This window comes from Pungitius pungitius, chromosome 3 (genome assembly GCF_949316345.1).
Source record: "Pungitius pungitius chromosome 3, fPunPun2.1, whole genome shotgun sequence".
In the NCBI taxonomy this organism is placed as follows: Eukaryota; Metazoa; Chordata; class Actinopteri; order Perciformes; family Gasterosteidae; genus Pungitius; species Pungitius pungitius.
In genome coordinates, this window is record NC_084902.1 from 3,963,859 (window position 1) to 3,984,522 (window position 20,664).

The 20,664-nt window shown below is 49.8% G+C and overlaps 1 protein-coding gene across 1 annotated transcript in view; it reads left to right on the forward strand.

Moving 5' to 3' along the window:
• The first annotated feature begins 1,084 nt into the window (after nucleotides 1–1,084).
• The window catches only part of clmpb (CXADR like membrane protein b), a 54,893-nt gene continuing 35,313 nt past the window's right edge, over nucleotides 1,085–20,664 (forward strand). The window contains exon 1 of the mRNA XM_037460410.2: nucleotides 1,085–1,461. Coding sequence (XP_037316307.2) covers nucleotides 1,431–1,461 — 31 coding nt within the window. The 5' untranslated portion in view covers nucleotides 1,085–1,430. The remainder of the gene's footprint in view (nucleotides 1,462–20,664) is intronic.

The window sequence follows — 20,664 nt, forward strand, 5'->3', positions numbered from 1 at the left end:
TGTGTGTTTGGGTTTCTTCGTGTCTACTCGAACACGTGAGACATTTTCTCAAGGAATGGAAAGGAATGGCGGAGGGCTGGTGTTGAAGAGCAGGCCACTCGAGGGTGTGAGAGAGAGAGAGAGAGAGGGAGGAAGAGGGAAAATCCTTTTGTTGTTTCTGCAGGTTGCTGAGTGAGGGAGGGGGAGGGGGGGGGGGGGGGTTGTCTCGAGGTTTGAGAGCAACCATCAGGCAGCAGACGCCTCCCTCGCTGCTTGTTTACCTAACGTGGACCATGCACACGTGAGACATCTCACCCACGGCCAGTGACGGGATGCATTTTGAAACGATTGGATCAAATCAATCCGAAAATTGAGAAACTGGCCGACAAATAAAAAAATGGTACGCGTGTAAAAAAGATATGCCTTCCGGTTCATAACAGAGCTCTAGCGTGCCTTTGATCGCAGGCCTGCGTCGTGACGCGCTGCAACAGATAAATAGACTGGCAAATGTGTCATGTGTTTGATTTATCATGCTTTTGAATTCATAACATCCAGCCGGGTCTTTAGTCTATCTTTAGTCTGCATACAAATGGACAAGGGCTGCAAATAATAATTATATTTATCTAATCTGCAGAGGATTTCCAGCATCAATTTGTTGGTTTATTTAATTATAAATGAACATATGCATAGCTGATCAAAGCTCACGATCCTTCACTTTAGAATCACACGAGGCAAAGGAAGGCCGGGTTTGATTCAGAGATGAATCAATCATCTGAAAAGTTGCTTCCTTATTTTCTGTGAACTTAATTTAACAATGCATCCATTCAGCCCTAAGAAGTTACAATCCCGTATATTGTGAAAATAAAATGTGTAATGTGAATGAGGACTGCAAAATACTCTTTATCTCCTGTTTGCTCATCACAAGATTCCCATTTAATAACAACATCAATACAATCCAAAGCTCAAGCTGTGTAAGAGAACTTCCGACTCTAGAGGTCTCCATCCTTCAGCATCCCCTCTCCACCCCCCCCCCCCCCACCCACCCCCCCCCCCCCCCCCCCTCCCCGCCCACCCCCTCCTCCTCCTCCTCCTCCTCTCCGGCATTGTGTGCAGCGGAGGAGGAAAAAAGGAGGAGAGACTGCCGAGGAGGAGACAGAGGGGACCCGCAGACCACGCGTCCCACGCCAGAGCCAGACAGCCGGGGAACTTTGATTTGACGCCAAGTGGCCCCCGCGATGAAGATGACGACGCACCGGAGGAGCCGCGCTCCTCGCTCCGCTCCTCGCGGCTCTTAAGATTCCGATATGTCGGGCGTGTGCCACATGTAGTGCCCTTGGACTCTTACGCTCTCTGAACATTTATTATCTTTTTTTTTTTTCTTTTCTTCTTTTTTCTCGCTCGTCCGACGCGCCTTGTTTCCAGCCGCGCCGCGTGTGGGATTTGCAGCCGTGATGTCTGCGGCGTTGCGCTCTTTGTTTGTGGGTAAGTCACTTGTCGTCGTCGTCGTCGTCGCCGGTAAGCAGCAAGGCGTCCGTGTGAGGCGCGTGCTCGTGTCCCGAAACGCCGACGACGTTGGACTCGGGTGGATGTCGTGGTTGTGTTTGCCGAGTGTGTTTCTATTGTTCGGAACGTCCTTAACGACACATCTGGATAAATGACTTCAGCCTCGATCGACAATGATGTCAGATTATATTACATTTTTTTTTTTTTTCATTTCATTTTCAGCCTCACGCTTTAAAATGCTCACATGTTTAGACATTGCTGTTTTTTTTAAAATTTATATGACACTTGAAGAAAACGTGAGTTAACCCACGGGTTTCTCAGGCTTCTCTACTTGAATTAAAAGGGCTAAAAGTTCACCTGACCCCTCCTTTTGAGATCCGCAATCCAGATCTATCGACCCCAACCTCTCTTCAAAAACAGACCAAAAGACTAAAGCATGTGTGTATACAGTAACATCTAAGGAGGTAGATATTTTCCATACGTCATTTCTGACTGTTTGGCCCTGATGTTGAGTGACGATAAAAGCATTGCTGAAATGTGTTTCTTTGATAAAAGAAAATGTTGTTGATTTTTTTTTTTTCGTCTAATGATCCAAAAATGAAGCGCCGTTCGTCCACTCGTGTCATCGCCGCCATCTGCTGCCGTTAGGAACACAGCTCTCATTATTTCAAAGTGACGTTCCAGGTCCGGGGCTACATGACGGATTGTTTAATTCCGCTGCGACTCGGCTTTCTGCTGTCTCATCACCTGCAGTGAAACCCCCACCGTGGCGGCGTTTTCCAAAGGCTGGAACCGTGACTTAGAAACGGAGGGGTGCTTGGTTTGCGAAAAGTTAGGAAGCCCCAGAGTTTAAAGGTTTTGAGGGGAGAGGGGGGGGGGGGAGGAGGCAACCCGAGGGCCGGCAGCTCGTCTGCTTTGGTTTGATTCCAAAAGTCGTGCTCTGGTCTGTTTCGCGGCGCTGCGGTCTGTGGAGTTGCAGGAAGAATCCTCTCGTGAGTCACACTTCGGTTCAGACAAACGGCGCGGCGATATTTGCTCTCCCCTGGACTGGAGATTGTTGTCCCCCCCCCCCTCCGCCTCCCCTTACTCTTTTACTTAAACGTATTGCGGTGGCTCTTCAGGAGCACGCGATGCATTCTGGGGTATGGCTCCAGTCCAGTAAAGAAAATGGAAGTCAATGTGTGGATATTAGGTGGCACCATGAGCTTTACATTGGTCAACCGGTGGATCCACAGTGTCTCCTGAGTGGTGACCGGCCCTCCGTTGCTGTGAACGCAGCGGATTTGACAGTGGACACCGCAAAGCATGATGCGTTTCTGCCCCCTCCCTGAACCAACAACAACGCGTTTCAAGCTAAACATCAAGATCATCTTAACGGCCGTTAAATAAATAGGAGCAATTATTAGCCGCTACGGCTGAGCCAGTAATGCTAAGTAGAACGCATTAACCTGGAATCACACGGCAGCGTTTTCCTCTCCTTATTATTCGTAATGATGGTGCACTTTTCCTTAAATAGCCATCAGACGGCCAGTACGAGACGGCATGTTGTTGCCATGGTGAAGCGGTTTCTCCTTCCCCTGTAATGTCACGGGCTGCTCCTTATATATGAAACCACGCAGCCCGAAAGCCACGCCGTGAGGCTACAACGTACCGTACGGCACAGCAGCCCCGGGTCACGTGTCGCTCATTCCCCGAACAAAGGATTGGCCTGTCAGCTAAAAAAAAAAGACCTTTTTTTCAACTTAACCAAGGAGCTGCAGCTCCTCCAGGAAAGCCGTAGAGCCTATTGGTTCGAGATCAACGCCGAGGCCACGCCAAGAGAGGAAGTGGCTGTTTTTATTACAAAAGAATCGATAAGTCATTAATAGGGGCTCATTTCCTTTTTATTTGGCTTGTGGCCTCGCAAGTCCTGAGACATCCTTAATTTAATATCTGCTGGAGACGTAATGTGCACTGTTCACATTACAGATAAGTAGCACAATTAATTGCCACGGGGAGTTCCGTTGCTCGATGCCCGAGCACGAAGCGGAACAAGGTCAAAGGGAGGAACCCGAGGAAGCCCGCGGTAGATCCGTCCAGGTGAAGGACGCCGGTGGATGGATGGCCGGCGATCCGTCCCCCTGCGAAACAATGAAAGGATTCTGAATGAGGGGATTTGAAAATGACTGTCCAAGAAGTGATAACATGGCGCAAGTCACTCGACGGAACAGCAATGGGGAAGGAACGACGACGGCATGTCGGAGACGATGGGCTGCGAGTGCCCACGAATGCGTACAACAACAACGAGGGGGGGGGGGAGGGCGGCGCACGCCGTGCTAGTGTTAGATGTAAAGAGAGCAGTGGTTCCAAACAGAAACTCTGTCCCCGTTCTATATTTAGCATGTCTGCCGGGGGGGGGGGGAAGGCAGAGGATCTCTGAAATGTGAAGATGACAGGAGCCTCCTGAGCCAGAGGTTATGAAGTGACATCTTGATGTGTTTGCGCCTGAATCACACCCCCGCACACACACACACACACACACGACTCCTGACATTCCTGCAAATTCGGAGACATTTTGATATTTGACGTGTCGTTACCATACATCCAGTCTTGGGTTTGAGCTGCCGTTGATGCGTGTTATTCTCTCAGCACATGCTCAGCTTTGAATGGGTTTTTGTATTTTTTTTTGCGATCATGTGCCGGGCTTTGGCAGATCTGCTTTGCGGGCCACAGACGTTTTTGGTTGTATTTTTAAAGCGTTTGTCAGTTAGGTGCGGAGCCCTGCAGAGAGTTCACCTTCATCTCACATTGTAGAAGCAAAAGGCCCCTTTTTTAAATGAGCAATTTGCACGAGTTGGCTGGATGAACGGGACGCAAACAGATCTCCACGTTCAGCACACAAAGCCTCACAGCACAATATATATATATATATGTGTGTGCACAAAAGGAATCCGTATCCTGTAGTTCAAGCTATAGGACGCACAGTGCAGTAAAGATACGGCTGTTGAGGGGAGAATAGCAAATAGCTGGCGGTGCGGCGCTCCAGATGCCAAACTGACTTCCACCTACAATGTCAGCGATTCGACGTGCAGCACAAAGAGTAAACAGAACTCCGTCGAGAAGGCGGCTTTACCGCTCAAAGCGAAAAAAGTGGCACGATGTGAATGGCTCGCTGAAGACGGAGCACGAGATGGAACACGAGACCTCCAGCGGAGGGGCCTGCGGGGACGGGCGCGGAGGTCAAGCCGCCCTCCAGAACAATTGACCCCAGTATCGTTAACGGACGCCGATTTGCCTCGGGAGGCATTTCGCGGGGCGGATGTGCGCGGCCCTTGAATGACGGCGCGCTTCCTCGAATAACAAAGCGTCCATTTTCCGTACCTGAGGGGGTTCTTCATGTTTCATTGATTTTTAGTGCTTTTAGTCACAGACACCTTTTTCACGTTCCAAGCTGGATGCCGTGCTGCCGTCAGAAAGTGTTCCTAGGTGAGAGTGTCCCTGCTTTGTGCTATAAGTGGTTTCGTTCCTACTGCTTGAAGGACCGTTCAGGGGGATTTTTTTTTTTTTTTAACGGTGGAATGAACACTCTTGAATCCATTTATCTTTGATAAATGTTTCCTTGAGTTCTCCTGGTGTGTTTTGTGACGCACTCGCGATATCCGAGCTGTCCGAGCCCCGGCATATTTCTGTAAAACAAAAGACGCATTCCTTGACTGAGCTGGGGACTTTCTGACCGATGCACCCCCCCCCCCCCAATTTCATCCTTTACTGGGAAAATGACTGCCAGATTATTTTGGAATGTATGAGCGGGAACTGCCTATTTCACTTTACTGCTAATCTTTGACAGATGTTCAGGGCCGGCTCACATTCACAGGAACCGCAGCCACGTGCAGAGAATACTCAGGACATTACACTGCACCAGTTCACCAACAATTAAAGACACGGACATGTTGCACAGATAAACTGATGCATGCAGGTGTGCATGAGGTGTCTCTTTACTCTTCAGTTTCGGCTAACAAGACATTGTCGGTTGCTTAAATCATTGTCAGGTGAAATGTTCGGGTCCGACAGCGTGTCTCATCTAATTCGGCTGGAATAAGATATGATCTCATTGATGTTTTGCAAATGCAAATGCTATTAACGAGAAGACGGCAACAACAAAGCAATCACGAAATAACCTTCCTCCTCTTGAATCACTTGACCTCACGGGGCTTCTGACCAACCGACATGAGCATGAATGGATTCAGTTAACTATGCCATCAACATGTTTACGTGTACGGATAACAATCTTTTGTGGATTACAGCAAGGCCCCCCCGAGAACGTATGTGTCATACGACAATGAAACGCCTCAAACGGAGCCACGCCACCTTAAAACTCGTAGTATTGATGCCAAAAAGAGGGCAAATTAAGGTCCGCTGCCCTTAAACTTAAACGAGCGGCCTTTTAACACCTTGGTAAGTTGCTGTTAGACACTGAAACCTCGCATTGGCCCCCTTTTGTTCCCCAATAATCTCTCCAGACGCGGCTACGTCCTCCAAAGGGAGGATTCGCGTCTTTACCCGCCGTTTGAAAGTCAATGGCGCAGGTGCAATAACAGCTTTCAGTTTTCATGGAAAATCGCCGCTTGCGTGCATAAATATTTATGACCGTTTCATGTAAGCAGCGGGGGGGGGGGGGAGATCAAAATGACGAGATAAACGCTGATGCACGACGGTGAGGTGGAGCATGGGATTGTCTCCCATTGATTCGCCCCCCCGCTACGGGTCCGTCTCTTGACATTAATTTTTGGTAGCTATCGACATGGTTGGAAATGGGATTCCATCCGTCACTGTTCGTATTGCTCCTCGGCTGCAACAGGAGAAGGTGATCAAAATGTGCACGTCTCGGAGAAACAACGGTTTGGACGACTGTGTTCCGCTCCATCGGTGGCCCGGGGGTGGCGATGGCATCATCCGATGGCATCATCTCCCCCCCCCCCCCTCGTTGTGGTGCCTTCAGGAGCTTTTTTCTGCCTTAGCGAATAAACTGGCAGTGCTTGTCTTCTCTAAGCAGAACATGCTTTTGATCTATGTTCCCTGTCTCTGAAACCAGGTAAATCTCTGTTGCTGCAGCGCAATCCTACTGTGCAGGAAAAAAAAAAACTAACAAAATCCCCATTGCCGAGGTGTCATTTTTATTTTATTTTTTTTCCCTACTTTCAAGCGGCTTAACATAGCGCTTACATCAATGACACAAAGGAAAGGAAGAAAAAAAAAAAAAACAGACTCTTGATAAAACATTGGCACCCATCGAGCGGCGCAGGGGTGACATTGGTGGTGTTTCAGTGGCGCCTCGTGCCTTTTGTGCGTTTCCTTTTGTGCGGCTGGGAGCCTCTTTGCGTGTTAAAGCAAGCCCCGTCACGTCAAGTGATCGCCGCGAGGTCATTCTCTTTAACCCAGCAGACCCCGATTGAACAGTTTGATCATTTTACAGCTGCTCTAATGGACACTTAACATTTCCAGCCCGTGTCAAAAACACCCCAGTGAAGTGTCAATAATTAATCCTTTCTCACCGATCGCCGAGCGCTTTAATTGGTCGCGGGGCGCACCTGCGAGGACCCCCCCCCCAACCTGCGCGGCGTCTCGTCCCACACTGTGGTTATTGATTTTGCCCGTCTTCAAATCTCAGAGCCTCGTGCGAGCTCAGAGCCGCACTCCGACGACAGGGTGTCCTCCGGGGTGAAACGCAAAAAAAAAATGGGCAAAGGGCGCTCAATGCGGACGCGGTTCTTTTTTCGGACCTGCACCTGTCCCGTCGGTTTCCGGTGTGTGCGCGGTGCCGATGCACCAGAACATTGACTTTCCTTCCCGCTCCGCTGTAATGCAATCCGCAGAATTGATTTGCACGATGAACGGCGGCAACCCGTGGCGCTTTCAAAACGATGGCAACTCGAGTTATTGTTCCTTCTTTCGTCTGTTTTCGGGAGCTGAGGGGACGGAACTGGGAGCAAATGTTCCACTTGGCTGTTTTTTAGATGCCTGCTGTTCCCTTCAACTTGAGGCAGTTTATTAGCCCGGCAAGCAGGACACTCCATTAGGTGTTTTGATCCCGCGTGCTCCATTGTCTCACTCCATTTCCCCTTTTGCTTGCCAGCCTTCCTTCAAGCGTTAGTGGCTTTAATCAGTCGAGGCCCCTTTCTGCCCTTTTAAACATTCATCTCTGGCCGCGTTTGGTCGTCACCGAGCGGCCTGGAAGGACTTGAAGATGGATGGTGTTTGGAAGGGAGGGAATTCAGTGGCCATTGATTTTTAAGTGTTTTGGAAGTCAAAGCGTTCACCTGCGCAGGACCTGAACACCATCTGGAGGATCCTCTCCACTACGATAGCTGATGTCTGGACTCAGCAATCTGCCCAATTTAGATCCAGACTGTGTGTGTGTGTGTGTGTGTGTGTGTGTGTGTGGAATTTGGACAAAAAGGATGGTGCAGTAACTTTAATAATCTCTTTATTGACTCTAACAAAACTTGGAATGGAATTACCATTAGAGCGGTGTAAAATGAATTCATTATTCATCGGATGAAATCCTTTATCAGTAGGAAGTGTAAAGTCTAGTCGTGGGTTTCCTGTCCTGCTCTCTCTGCAGTAGATGTTGTCTGACAAATGGTCTAATTACCCGACCACAATGCCATGTCGTTCGGGTCTTTCATCGGCCCAGAGAAAACGTTGTAAAACTTAATAATATTGGCCAATCGCTGGGTCGTCAACAAATGAGGTACGTAATGTCTCTGATTGCACTAGAGCGCCCCCATCAGCATTTCATATTAAAGAGCGCAGAGCCCTCTGTCAGGCCCAAAGGTCGAGGCTGCGTTTACATTTGCAGGGCTAAAAAGCTTCTTTTTCTTTTTTCCTTCTTCCCTCTCTTGTCCTTTCCCTCACTTCCCCGAACCCTCCCCCCCCACCCCCCCTCTCTTTTCCCGGCAAAGTGGTTCGGGAACAGATGGCACCACCACCTTTTGTTTTTTTTTCCGACTCGTTAGACTCGACTTGTTGATGAAATGGAGCCTTTACGCTATCCGGCCCATGCAGATGTGCAGCTGTACATCTTCTAACGCGGCCATCAGACCCGGGGGGGGGGGATATAATCCACCGGACCTATTTGTGTCTCACAAGGCCCAGCGTTGTGTTCTCCATCAGCAAGGGGGGGGGGAGGGGGAGGGGGGGGACGGAGGCAGCGTTAGCTTTTTATGGGCATAAAACGAACACGGAGTGTGTTTGTGCTGGTTACTGTAACCAAACACTCGTCCTGGTACACAGCTGTGGGGTTGGTGGACGCCCGTGCACACTCCACCGCAGTAACGGAGTGCACCTCGGAGACCCGGCGAAACGACGCCAACAGCCTTCTCCGATCATGACTCACCGGCCCGTTCAGCGGGGATAACGCCGGGCTTCGGCAATTTGTTTCTCTTGTTCAGCTTGGGCCCCCCCCCCGCCGCGCAGTCTGTCGGGTCACGCCGCGCCTTATAGTGAGGAGACAGGCGGGGGCTTGTGGCACTTTGAATGAAATGGTCTCCTTATGGTTTTCCGGAATGAAGGGCGGATTTTATGTCTCTCTCAGAATCATTAAACATTTTTTTTTTTTTTTTGGACCTCGCGTCTTTTCTCGCCAGCGGACATCATTTCTATTTTCTTCAAGAAGGAAATCAAGAGTGCATTTAGCTTGATTTGCTTTAGAGCGTCCAAAGCTGCTGGAGAGGAGGAACTAGCAGAGTTTGCACATTTAGGCTCTTAAAATAATTAAAGTTGGCATGATGACTGTGCTTTCATGACGGTCCAAGCTAAAAGGAGCCCACGTACAAACCAACAGCGTTGATCTCCCAAATGAGACGCAATGAAGGGTAGAGTATGGATTAAATGAAATGACATCATTGTTGGGGTGAAACAAAGCTTTTGGTCGCTGACCCCATCACTCTGGAACACAAACACTTCTCCATCAAGGAGGGGGGGGGGGGAGGGGGGTGTTTACTCCATCCAACCCTTTCCCTCGCGGTCGCCCCCTTGACACTGAACAACGTGGAAGAGGCCGACTCCTCGCCGGCCTCTTTTGCTAATGAGGCAATTAAGTCTGTCCTGCCTTGGTTGAGCGGGGGCGGGGGGTGAGGGGGGGGGGCGCAGAGAGCAAGGCCAGTCATCTGCTGCGTCAGCGTACACCGGGGCTGCAGCCATGAATGCGTAACAAGCCCCGCTCTGTTATAGCGGCCCCCCCTGATTGCGCGGCCGGGGATCACGAGGAGGGGGGGGGGGGGGGGGGGGGCGCCAGCGGGGGTTGCATTTATCCACGTGCACGGGCTCATTCGTTGGTGACTCACGAGGTTTTCCAAAGCAAATGGAATTGACACGTCGGACTCCTATTTCAACGCGTCTCGTGCGTCGGGCCTCCGGTGGACTCGAGTTATTTATGTTATGTTTCCTTTGTCGTCGTGAGTTATTCATGTGGCCAAAAAGGGGGCCGTCGGGCCGCTGTGCGTCGTTGTCCGTAGAGTACAGCGGAGCGTTGTGAGGGTGTAGCTCTGAGTCGACTCCCACAAGAAAAAAAAAAAAATCAAGGTCGTGCCTCTTTTTTCACCTGCCTGCTGAAAGCTAGGAGGCCGATCCCCTGTGTGTGACAGAAGGAACGAAATAGATATGGATAAACGATCTTGCGCACGCCTACGTGACGGAGTGTCGGTCAACGTGTGTGCGTGTGTGCGTGTGTGTGTGTGTGTGTGTGTCGAATCCTGATTTTATCATCAAATCCCTTCTCTGTCTGAGGAATAGCGCAGAATTGCCATTTCCTCAGGAGCTTTTCCAGGATGAAGTTGATAGCGGTAAAAATGTGTTGATACTCTGCATCCGTTTAAAAAAAAAAACATACGCACTTGTTACCCAATTAAATGACAACAATTAGCGTGATTCCTGCCTCTCAGCCTGGTGGCTGCCTGCTACGAGCAGCTGCCGAGTCACACAAAAAGGGCCCCGGCATTAGGGTGTGAGTTAATGTGTTTAAAGGGATGCACAATTCTAACGAGCGATAACGGACGGCTTACGGCTGCTCAGAAGGGATTAGGGGGACATAGATGTCTGTCTTAAACCTCGGGCTTAACCATCATACTTTTTTTTTTTTTTTTTTCTCCTCCATCTCTCCTGCCTGGTAATGAATCGCAAGTGTTTTTCCTGACACGAGGCCGCGAAAAAAGGAACGTCTCACTCGGCGGGGGAGTGAAGACTGCCGCTCATTAGGAGGCGGAAAGGTGCACCGGAGCAGAAAGACGAGATGTCCGGACAGATTTGCCTGAAATCAATGGCGGCCTTCTGAGGCTTCCTCTACAGTGTGCGTCTGCCACGACTTATCAGAGGAGATTCATCTGAGCTTATGTAAGCCGGCTAAAGGTGTGCTCACGTGCCGCGCTATCGGCTTCTCCCGCATGTCCACGTATCTGCCTCGCGCCATGTGACCCGATCAATACTGAGAGATTTACCGCTCTGCCCGGGTGTGAACCACGGCCCGTCTCTCTCCGACTGAAGTGGCGGCATTCGGAGAACGACAGCGCCGGCAGGTTTTCGGTTACGGGACGCCAGGGGGATGCAGAGTGGCGATGGCGCCAGGAGAAGAAGTGCGGAGTCGGCGAAAAAAGGGGGGCTGCACAAGGGAACCGGGCCGCGCGTGTGTCCTGACACGACTGACACTTGACACCACAGGTTACGTTGCTTTTACTGCAGAATAGACACCATCACACACACACACGTCTTCTTCGACTCCACCCAGACTCGATTCTCCGGCTCCGCATGCACACTTGGCGGAGGCATTTCACGGAGACGTGACCTTTTCATTCAGCGTTCGGAGGCAGGGAGAAGGCGATTTGTGTTGTGTTCAAACTCGTGCGTTAGAGGCTCAGTTTAATACATTGTGTCCCGGACGGATGATACGAGTGACCTTTGGCTGTGTACCCACGCTGTCCTTTTAGCTCAGGCTAACAGCCCCCCTCGTGGCGGGCGGGACAGACCTGGGCGCAGCTCTTCGGGAAGCAAAGTCGTGGCGTCGTCACTCACCCCTGTTGCCGACATATCCTGCGCCCCCCCCCCTTGCTGTCCTTCTCCATTGTCCAACCTCCTCATACGTATATCCGCCTTGCAATTGATCTGGTGAAAGGGGGGGTTGGTGTTATGCAGTAGGTGGAAGGTGGAAAAGACTTTAATCGCACATTATCTTCTTATATTTGATTCTGGTGCAGACTTTTTTCTTTTTTTTTTGCAGACCCCAAATGTCCTCTGGATTGCTATTGTTTGCCTACATGCCGCCGGATCGCATTGGAAGTATGAATGATGTTTCACTAGAGTGACCAGCGCGGTCATTAATCCTAATATTTGGACCCTAGCAGCCATCCACTCCCGGCCGGTGGCTGGACTACGAGTAATCATGGCCGTGCCCCTGCTGTGTGTAGTGCTGCAAGAAAAACACTACAAGTGCACAAGCTTAGTCCATCAATCTAGGGGGGGGGGGGGGGCAATCATTTGTTTTGTCCATGTTGGAGGACATGCCACACTACCTCCATCGTGTGGGAATATGTTTATGAGCCCTTTCTCTGACCGTCCCGTCTCCTCCCGAATCCCCTCTTCCTTTCATGAGACGGGGGGGGGGTTGTTTGTGATGGATGGCCACTCACAGCTATCCCCCCCCCCCCAGAGGCCAGCCATCTTTCTCCTTCACTGGCCGCGTACACCTTCATCTGCATGAGGACAGCGGTCAGGGATTGCTGCTTTCTGTGAGCTCAGCGAGACCGACGAGGGGTATTTGATTACATGTAATGGAATTACGGTAATCTCATTCTAAAAGGATGACATCTGTAATCTGTTGCAGTTACTGTAAATATGCAATAATCAGATCACGAATTCTCAGGATGTTATTGCATAGCTCAATACAACAGCGGCATTTCAGGCGTGGAGATCTTTCACGTCTTTCAGAACTGTAGATTAAAATTAACCCTATTTAACCGAATGCTTTTACAGGAGAGCGACGTAATAAACTATTCAAGCAGCATGACTGGTTACAATTTTCCTGCAGGTAATCAGCACTTTAAGTAATTGCCTCTATATGTGCAGTAATCCCCCTAACCCTCATAACTGGTGCTGCAGTTGAATGGTGGGGTGGGGGGGGGGGTGGATGGACACGTTGAGATGGAGTATTAAAGCATCAGAATGACCCCGGGGCCTTATTACAGGCTACTGCTCGGTCAGTGAAGGAATAAAAGCTGCAGGGCGCTCTGCATGGCAGCGTGCTGCTGCTTTTGGGTCAGAGAAATGAGTGGAGGGGGAGAGAGAGAGAGGGAGGGAGAGAGAGAGACAGAGAGAGAGAGAGGGAGAGAAGGAGAGGGAGAGGATCTGTCATTGATCCGGTGGCATTAGCCTTGGCTGCAGTCATAATGAAGCCAGTGTGGGTTCTCTATCCGCGAATGTGGATAACTGACAACCTCTGGAAATATCCGCATTTGGGGTGTTTTTATCTCTGATTAATTATGACAAAATAAATCCCTCAAAGTGTGTGCGTGTGTGTGTGTGTGTACACGCATGTGTTTTGTGTGTCGCATATACCCAGATGGCCATGTGTGGGCACACTGGATGTGTGTATCCCCAGATTCCTCTTGTGTGAACACATTGCCGGGTTTGCATTGTCATCGAGTGAGTATACTCGGTGTATGTATTTCCCCTACTTTGAGTGTGTGTGTGTGTGTGTGTGTGTGTGTGAGTTTGTTTGAACAGTGATGAAGCAGGAGAGGCTGCTTGGCGACTCATCCATCATTTTCCCTCCCCGGCCCGCGGCGCCCTCAGAGGAGCGCGCCGCTGTCACGGTGACATTGGGCTCATTTTGGACTAGAAAAATGGTGCATCAGCCCCCCCACGTCAGCTAACCCCCCACCCCTCCCTCCCCCCTGCCCCTCCCCCTCCCTCTCCCACACACACACACACCTTCTCCAGCCAACAAGCCAGCTCAGGCGCTGCAGTAACAATCCCTCTACCCGCTGTCAGCAATGCGTATCCAGGGGGCCCGATTGCTAATCAGAGCCAGCGCCCCCCGTTGAAGGGCCCTTGTGTGTTCAGAGGTTGCTTAGTGAAGGCTTTTTCAGGTGGGCTTTCCCTCCCCACCCCCCCCATAACAGATGGATAACCTTGGAACGGAGGGGAAGCAGGCGGGGGCGGGGGGACAAAAGGGGGAGGGGCCAGTGTATGAGCGTCGGCGCGGTCCTGCGTCCCCTCCCTGGTTGGTGATGTGCGGGGGTGAGTCAGGCCGTTGATTGACAGGTGTCGTGGTCACGGGGACGTGCTGAACAATCCAACATCGGATGAGGGAAGGAGAAAGAGGTGTCTAATAATGTAAAATGCTGCACAGAATTGGAACAAAATGACGTTGCAATATTTGTTTTCTCCTTCTTTTGCATTCAATTGGAAAATTAAAAAAAGAATATATATCTTTTTTATTAATTTATTGCGTGTTTACCTTGAACTTTAATGCTCCCCGAACACAACGGTAGGTGAGCGCTGTGACTACCTCCAAAGTGGGTTTGGATCACCTTGACACCATTGCACACTTAGAACGCTCTCCTATCAATCCAAGCTGGGAGTCAGTAATCGAACATGTCATGACATTAACAATGCATGTCACTCTCCTTTTTAAAAAGGGGGAGGTCATTGGGGAATGAAGAAGGTTGGTGTCGAGAAGGGATTCAGGAGATCGGAAATGGATCGCGGGCCATTAGGAAGGAGGACTCTAAAAAAAAAAAAAAAAACGAGAAAAGCCGGTCCACCTCAAAGGTCAGTCCATCTTAAGACTCCGCAAAACTTCACTTCAAATTAGCAGCCGACGAGCGTGACACAGGACCTTGGCTTGTCTTGCCTCTCTTTCCTTCTGGAACGCTCTGGAACCAAATTGCGCACCGGTTAGGCCGAACCCTGAGTCCAGGTTTCGAGCATCCTGTTGTTGTGATACATCGTTCGGCCCCTAGTGAGACTCTTGTATTTTTCTTCTCGGTGCCAGGTCACTGTGTTCTGGTTACAAGCAGTGCTAAATGCAACAAACAGTGCCACTTTATATCACTGTCAGAAGCAGAAAGGCGGGCACTTTGCTAAGCACGTCATTCTTCCAGGACGACTCGTGCATGCCTGCTAATAATTTGTTTTTTTTGAACGCGGGGGAAACGATGCCATTAGTTCACAGTCATACGTACAGATGCAGAGTTGGTGGCGCTTACAGAGACCGACTGTGAAGGCGCTGATGAACGCATGCAGACATTGCTCAACCACCAGCTCCCGTTATGTAACTGCAGTCAACACGTCTTAATGTCATTCCTCCCCAAAACGGCACCTTGTTGTTCGGGGGCAAAAACGGGGGGGGGGGGACAGAAGCAGAGGGATGGAAAAAAAGAAGAGAGAAGGGCTGGAGAGGCACAAAAGGAAAGAAACGGAAGGGGGGGGGGGACAGAAGGACAGAAGGAGAGGTAGAAACAGGAATGGCGTTGCATCATCGCCTGCAGAAACCCTGATCCCAACGAACAACGACAGCGATGGACGGCCACGTCCTTCGCTCGACACACGTCAGCACATTCTGTCCCCTCCGCCTTCCCCCCCCCCCCCCCCCCCCACCCCCCCTCTTTCTTGTATTTTCGTTTTATTTTTCAAAAGGGATCAGTTTCCGGAGATTGCGAGCACGTGAGAACACGGCGGGTCGGTGGCCGATTGATCCGCCCGCTCCGACGTTGCGGATCAATCGGCCACCCCTCCTCTTCTATTGGGGGGTGGGGGGGGGTCCGGTTTCCCCTCCGTTTGCCTGTCGGAGCCTGCGCCCGGCGACCTCGCATTCCCCACGTGACCTCACCTTCAGTCGGGGCGAAGGTCGCAGCCCCGTTATTCATTTTGCGTGACCCTCGATGACTTTGATGTCCCACCCAGCAGGGGGGGGGGGGGGGGGGGGGGCTCTGTATTGTCTTTCATGCGGCCCTGAGAACGACTTCCTTCCTGTGCAGGGGATCAATAGTTGTAAGGAACAATACGCCATTTTGCCCCACAATAACATCAGGATACTCTTTTTATTTATTTCTATTTCCGATCAATAGCTCTAATGTAAATGTGAAGCCGCCCGGGCCTGTTTCAGTGCTGACATTGTGGTTTGTTTATGTGCATTTCTCCACAATGAGAGCAGATGTGCATCAGCGGCATTCTACTCTGCATGGTCGCTACAGACAAGTATTATGATGCATTGCTCCATGGACTCTTATCGCAGCCTCGCACCATGAAGGAATGTTGAATAGCACATTTCAATCATTCTGTCACGGGAGAACTATAATCTTTTTCTTCTGCACGGCATATGTCCTTCCACTTCTAACTAATCCTTATTATGCCTCAGAAGCGAAGGTCATTGTCAAAGCCGAGGGGGTGATTAAATTAATCCACTTGTTTTCTGAATCCGATTTACCTCATTTTCAAAACCGGGGGGGGTGAACGGAGTACTGGCACAAAGACATTGAGATGATAGTGCGGCACGCATTAAGGAGGGGAGGGCCCCTGCGCTGGAAAGGCCTCTGTTATCCGTCTAAATCATCTGCATCCCGGCTCCGTCGGGGGGGGGGGGATTTCTAAATGACTGCTTTCGAATCCACCTTCCGCCATATGGAGAGGAGGCGAGAAGAGGGGGGGGGGGGGGGGGGGGGGAGTGAGAAGAGGGCACACAGGTTTAAACGTGCCGTAATCTCCCTTTTTTCCCGAATCGATCGATGTGTCGCCCGCGGGATAAGCCACCAGCCGGAGGGAGAGGGGGGGGAGACCGGTGCCCCTGGCGAGCGGAGCCCCCCCCCCCCGCCGCCGGCCCGGCCTCGGCCTCGTGACTTACGCAGTGCAGTGGCACACCATCGACTTCATTAGTCGGGGGGGGAGATGCGTTATTTACCACTGCACCAGCCGAGGACAGATGCTCCGCGGATATTGCATTATAGTAATGTAGTGATTTCATACAGGTGTGTGCAAAGCTGTAGGTATCAGCAAATCACGCTGTTCTTCTGATGCATCCAGAAGTCAGCAATTTTTTATATATATATATTCAGTGGATGCAGAAGAAAGTGTTGAAACGGCGTCGCAGTGTCGTCGACCGAATGCGCGTGTGCTTGTTTTTGAAAACGCAGCTCAGCAAACATTAGCGGCACGTGCTGCCCCGCTAATGTGAGTGCGCGCGGCCACCCGTTCGTCGCGCACGTCCGCATTCATGAATATTTGTTTATAGATTTATTAGCGCGCGTGCCTTTTCAGTGCATTAGCGCAACCATTAGCGCCTCCCTGTCCGATCCGATCACCCTCTCCTCCCTCATGATGGCATGTGAGCCGCCGAGGGAGAGGTTATTTCTTTTTTTTTTTAGGTGCAAGTTTTATTCTGTTAGTTTGAGAGCTGGTTGTCATGAGATCGTGGGATCAAGTGTCATTACAGCACCCTGTGATTTTGGTTCCAACCTCATCTTGGAATGCGTTGTGTAGCGTGCAATTAGAAAGGAAAGAAAATCCGTGGATGACGGATTTGACGCATGTGATGTTTAAACCTTTAAAACGTGGCATTCGTGGTAATAAATATTTACGTGCTTGTTTTGTCCAACCAACACTTAAAAAAGAACACCTTGAGTGAACCATCTCAGCTCATGACCTCTCTCACAAAATAAACAGGCATTACAAATGTGCAGAGAAAACGCGTGAGCCTTTTTGTGTGATGAAATACGATGAACCAACAAACAGCTGCCTAATAAATCCGTACCGCGTTGATGTAAAAGGAGAAGCTATCTTGCCGTCTGCATAACTGAGTCCACACTGTATGCTTTGCGCTAACACAACCGCACACGTGGGACCAACTTAGATAGTACCATTTCATGTCCCCAAAAAACCAGGCCAAACGCCGAAACCCGCTGGAAGGTCGGGCTGGTTTGTGGATTTCTCACGAGCGAGCTAGAACAAAAGCGCGAAGGGAATGAAGAGGCAGAGAGACACAGAGGGAGGCAGACAAAATGGAGAGAGAGGATGAAAGGCACAGCGAATGAATGTGGGGAAGACAAATAAACAGACAGCGAGTTAAAAGGAAAAAATGAGGCACGGATTTAAAAAAAAAAAGTGCAGATGTTTGAGGTTGTTTAGCAGATCCTGTTGTGAAGCTCTCAGTCAGTTGCCATAAACAGGCCTAATGCACGATTAAAAACACCTGGAGCCCCTCCAACACTGATTAAGTCAAGCTTATAATCGTTGGGGTCCTCTGCACCGCAAACATAATGGCTCTGTGTGTGTATGTGTGTGTGTGTGTGGGGGGGTGTGTGTGTGTGTGTGTGTGTGTGTGTGGGTGGGTGTTTTTCCTCCACTCTCTCAAACCCACAGCTTTTGCAAATTAAGGTATGACTGGTCTCTGGTCTCATTGACCGGACAGACACCATAAAAGGCATTTTCGAACACAGAACCCATTGTTTTTCTGTGACAAGCATTTTTGCAAAAACGACCGCGTTTCTGAAGGAAGAAGGTATGAATCAGTTCTCGTTCCTTCGCGTACACGTCTTACTTTTCCAACTAAAAAATAATGGTTACGAATTGGGAAAACCTGTTTGCATTTAGCAAATGCATGAATGAGAGAAATTTGGCGCAGATTGCCCACAATGAGCGAAAATCGACGTCATGCCGATAATCCATGATAATCCAACGGCAGCATCGTAAATAACAATAACAGAATATGGAGCATCAACAATAAAAGATTTCTCTTGTGAAAGTGGAAGAAAAGTCAGTTTATGAAATAATGTGGAACCACTTGGAAAAACAGAACCTCGGATACCTGTCCTCGTTGCTTTTTATCCACTACATGGATTTGTGAATGTTTCCCTGTGAGTATCCCGCACAAGGTTGCGTGTGGTATACGTTTTACTTTGGACTCGTCGGGAAGCTTGGAGTCTCTTTTTATCCCCTCCGTTGTTCTCCAGCTCATATCCAGGACCACGTTTCTGCTTGCTTTACAGGTCCCGCTTGCTTACGTAGCCGCCCTCTGGAGGTACAGAAACTGCAATCAGCAGAACTTTGGAAGTATTCCACTTTTCCCAGTTACTGAATACGTTTCTCCACTGAAGCCCACCGCCCAGGGATTCTGCTTCATTTGGCAAAGCGAGGCTGCTAAAACAAACCCATTGAACTCTGGCTGACTCGGGTTTTTTTGGACAAGGCGACCAGAGAGAAAGAATCAGCCCTAAGACGTACGAGTTGCACCAAAATTAAATATTTTATCACTCCGGTTCTAGATGGCGGGGGGGAACTTTAGCTCGAGCGAAGATTTCTAGATTAAATGGCCGCATGATTTAGACTGAAATTAATTATCGCAGGGAATTTGGTGATAGATAAAAGTATGTGTATATATATATATGCTGTGTGCTCGGGGCGGATTAATCACGGCCCATTTGCTTTTGCTTGAGTGTTTTCTGGGAGACTGCTTGTGATGATACAGCGTTCCTAGCAAGTGGCCAGTTCGGGAGCCGATCCTTATCATTGCAGCAGCGGCTTTTGCCAGACGGCGCTCATGGCGGCCATTCCTGATTTACAGCACGCCGTACGACACTCCGATGACGGAGCGCACTAATGGCTTAAGCTGTTAAAAGTTGTCTCCCTACACATTATGGGCTGTTTGAGTTTATGTTAATTAGCCTGTTCAACAGCCGACTGCGGACCTCTTCTGGATCGTCCAATATGTGCTTTATCGAATCTCGCTGCCGACCAATGATCACAGGAACCCGCTTTTGTGTTTTAAGCGTGCTTTTGTTGATGTACGAGACCATTAGGATTCATGTTCTTTTTGGTGGGATTATTTGCTCACCCGGGATCCGGTCTATTTAACTACATCAGTTTCTTCTTTGAGACCGTTCCTTACAAGCGTTATCTTTTCCCGCCCTTGGGAGTCAACGACTCATTGGACTCAGGTCATTGATGGGGTCCGAGTGGAACCTGGGGCGTGTTTTCCTGAGCAAGACGCCCAACCCTTAATTGCTCCCCAGGCAAAAATGTAATGCATGGGTTATAATGCAATGTAAGTCGCTTTGGATAAAAGCGTCAGCTAAATAACATGTAATGTAACCTGTTTGTGTGGAAGAAGAGGTGTTTAAGCACATCGCTCTGCTCGAAATGGATAAATCTGGAGCCTAATCAGTTAAGACACCGTTCGCAAAAGCCACTGCATCACCTGACAATTAGCTATGCATACAACTAGACAAAAACAGCAAGGCCTCAGACTTGCATGACTGGTTATGAGGTGATTTAGTAAGTGAAAGGTGGTTTTGGCCTTGGCGAGAGAGCCGCTGAAGGTAACAGAGTGTGGTGTATGTTGTTTTAATCTATAAAAAGTAAGGAGATGGGGAGTCTCAGAGCTCAAGGTGTGTACCGTTACGCGATTTGGTCAACACCTCCTTGCGTAATAAACCCCCCCCCCCCTTCTCTTGTCCCCCTCTTTCTTCTTCACCGAGCAGCACGGATCGGAAAGAAGCGACAGGAGGCCCTGGAGGGGCACCAGATCAAGCTTTGCATATTTAACAGTCGGTTTCTGTTAAGTTCTCCGACACCCCGGCTCCAATTCATCTGCTTTGCAGCTAATTTGCGATCACAAAAATGGCGAAGCAGGTGGTGCCGGTTGATTTTTCGACGAGGTGAAAAGTTTAGTGCGTCGCCCAGCTGGCATGTTGACATAGAGGAGGAAGACGGAGATGAGGCTGTGACCTCCGAGGAGCTTGCGAGAGCCTGGTTGCATCTGCTAAATGAGGGGCCTAGGGGGGGCTGGAGGAATCTGCACTCTGATGGACCGAGATGGGTTGGGGCCAGATGTTATTGGACACGCACGGAATATGGCGAGTCTGACCGCTGCAGCATGCGGCGAGATGAGGAAAAGCTTGGCGCAGGTAATGCAGCCCTGTCTTAAGCACATTGTGCTTGAGTGCTACGTAGTGGTTTTCCTCCCCAGCTCCGGGCCCGACGCATTAAGCTTTGTGATGATGTTGTTATATTGAACTATTTCTGCAGCACCATTATTCTTTCCTCTTTCTTTTACTTTACTTAAGATATAAATGCTTTATTAGAGAACATCAGAGCAGCTCTTTCTCTCCACCCCAAGGTACAATGTGATTTTATTAGAGGGGTTTGATGTTGCTCTCG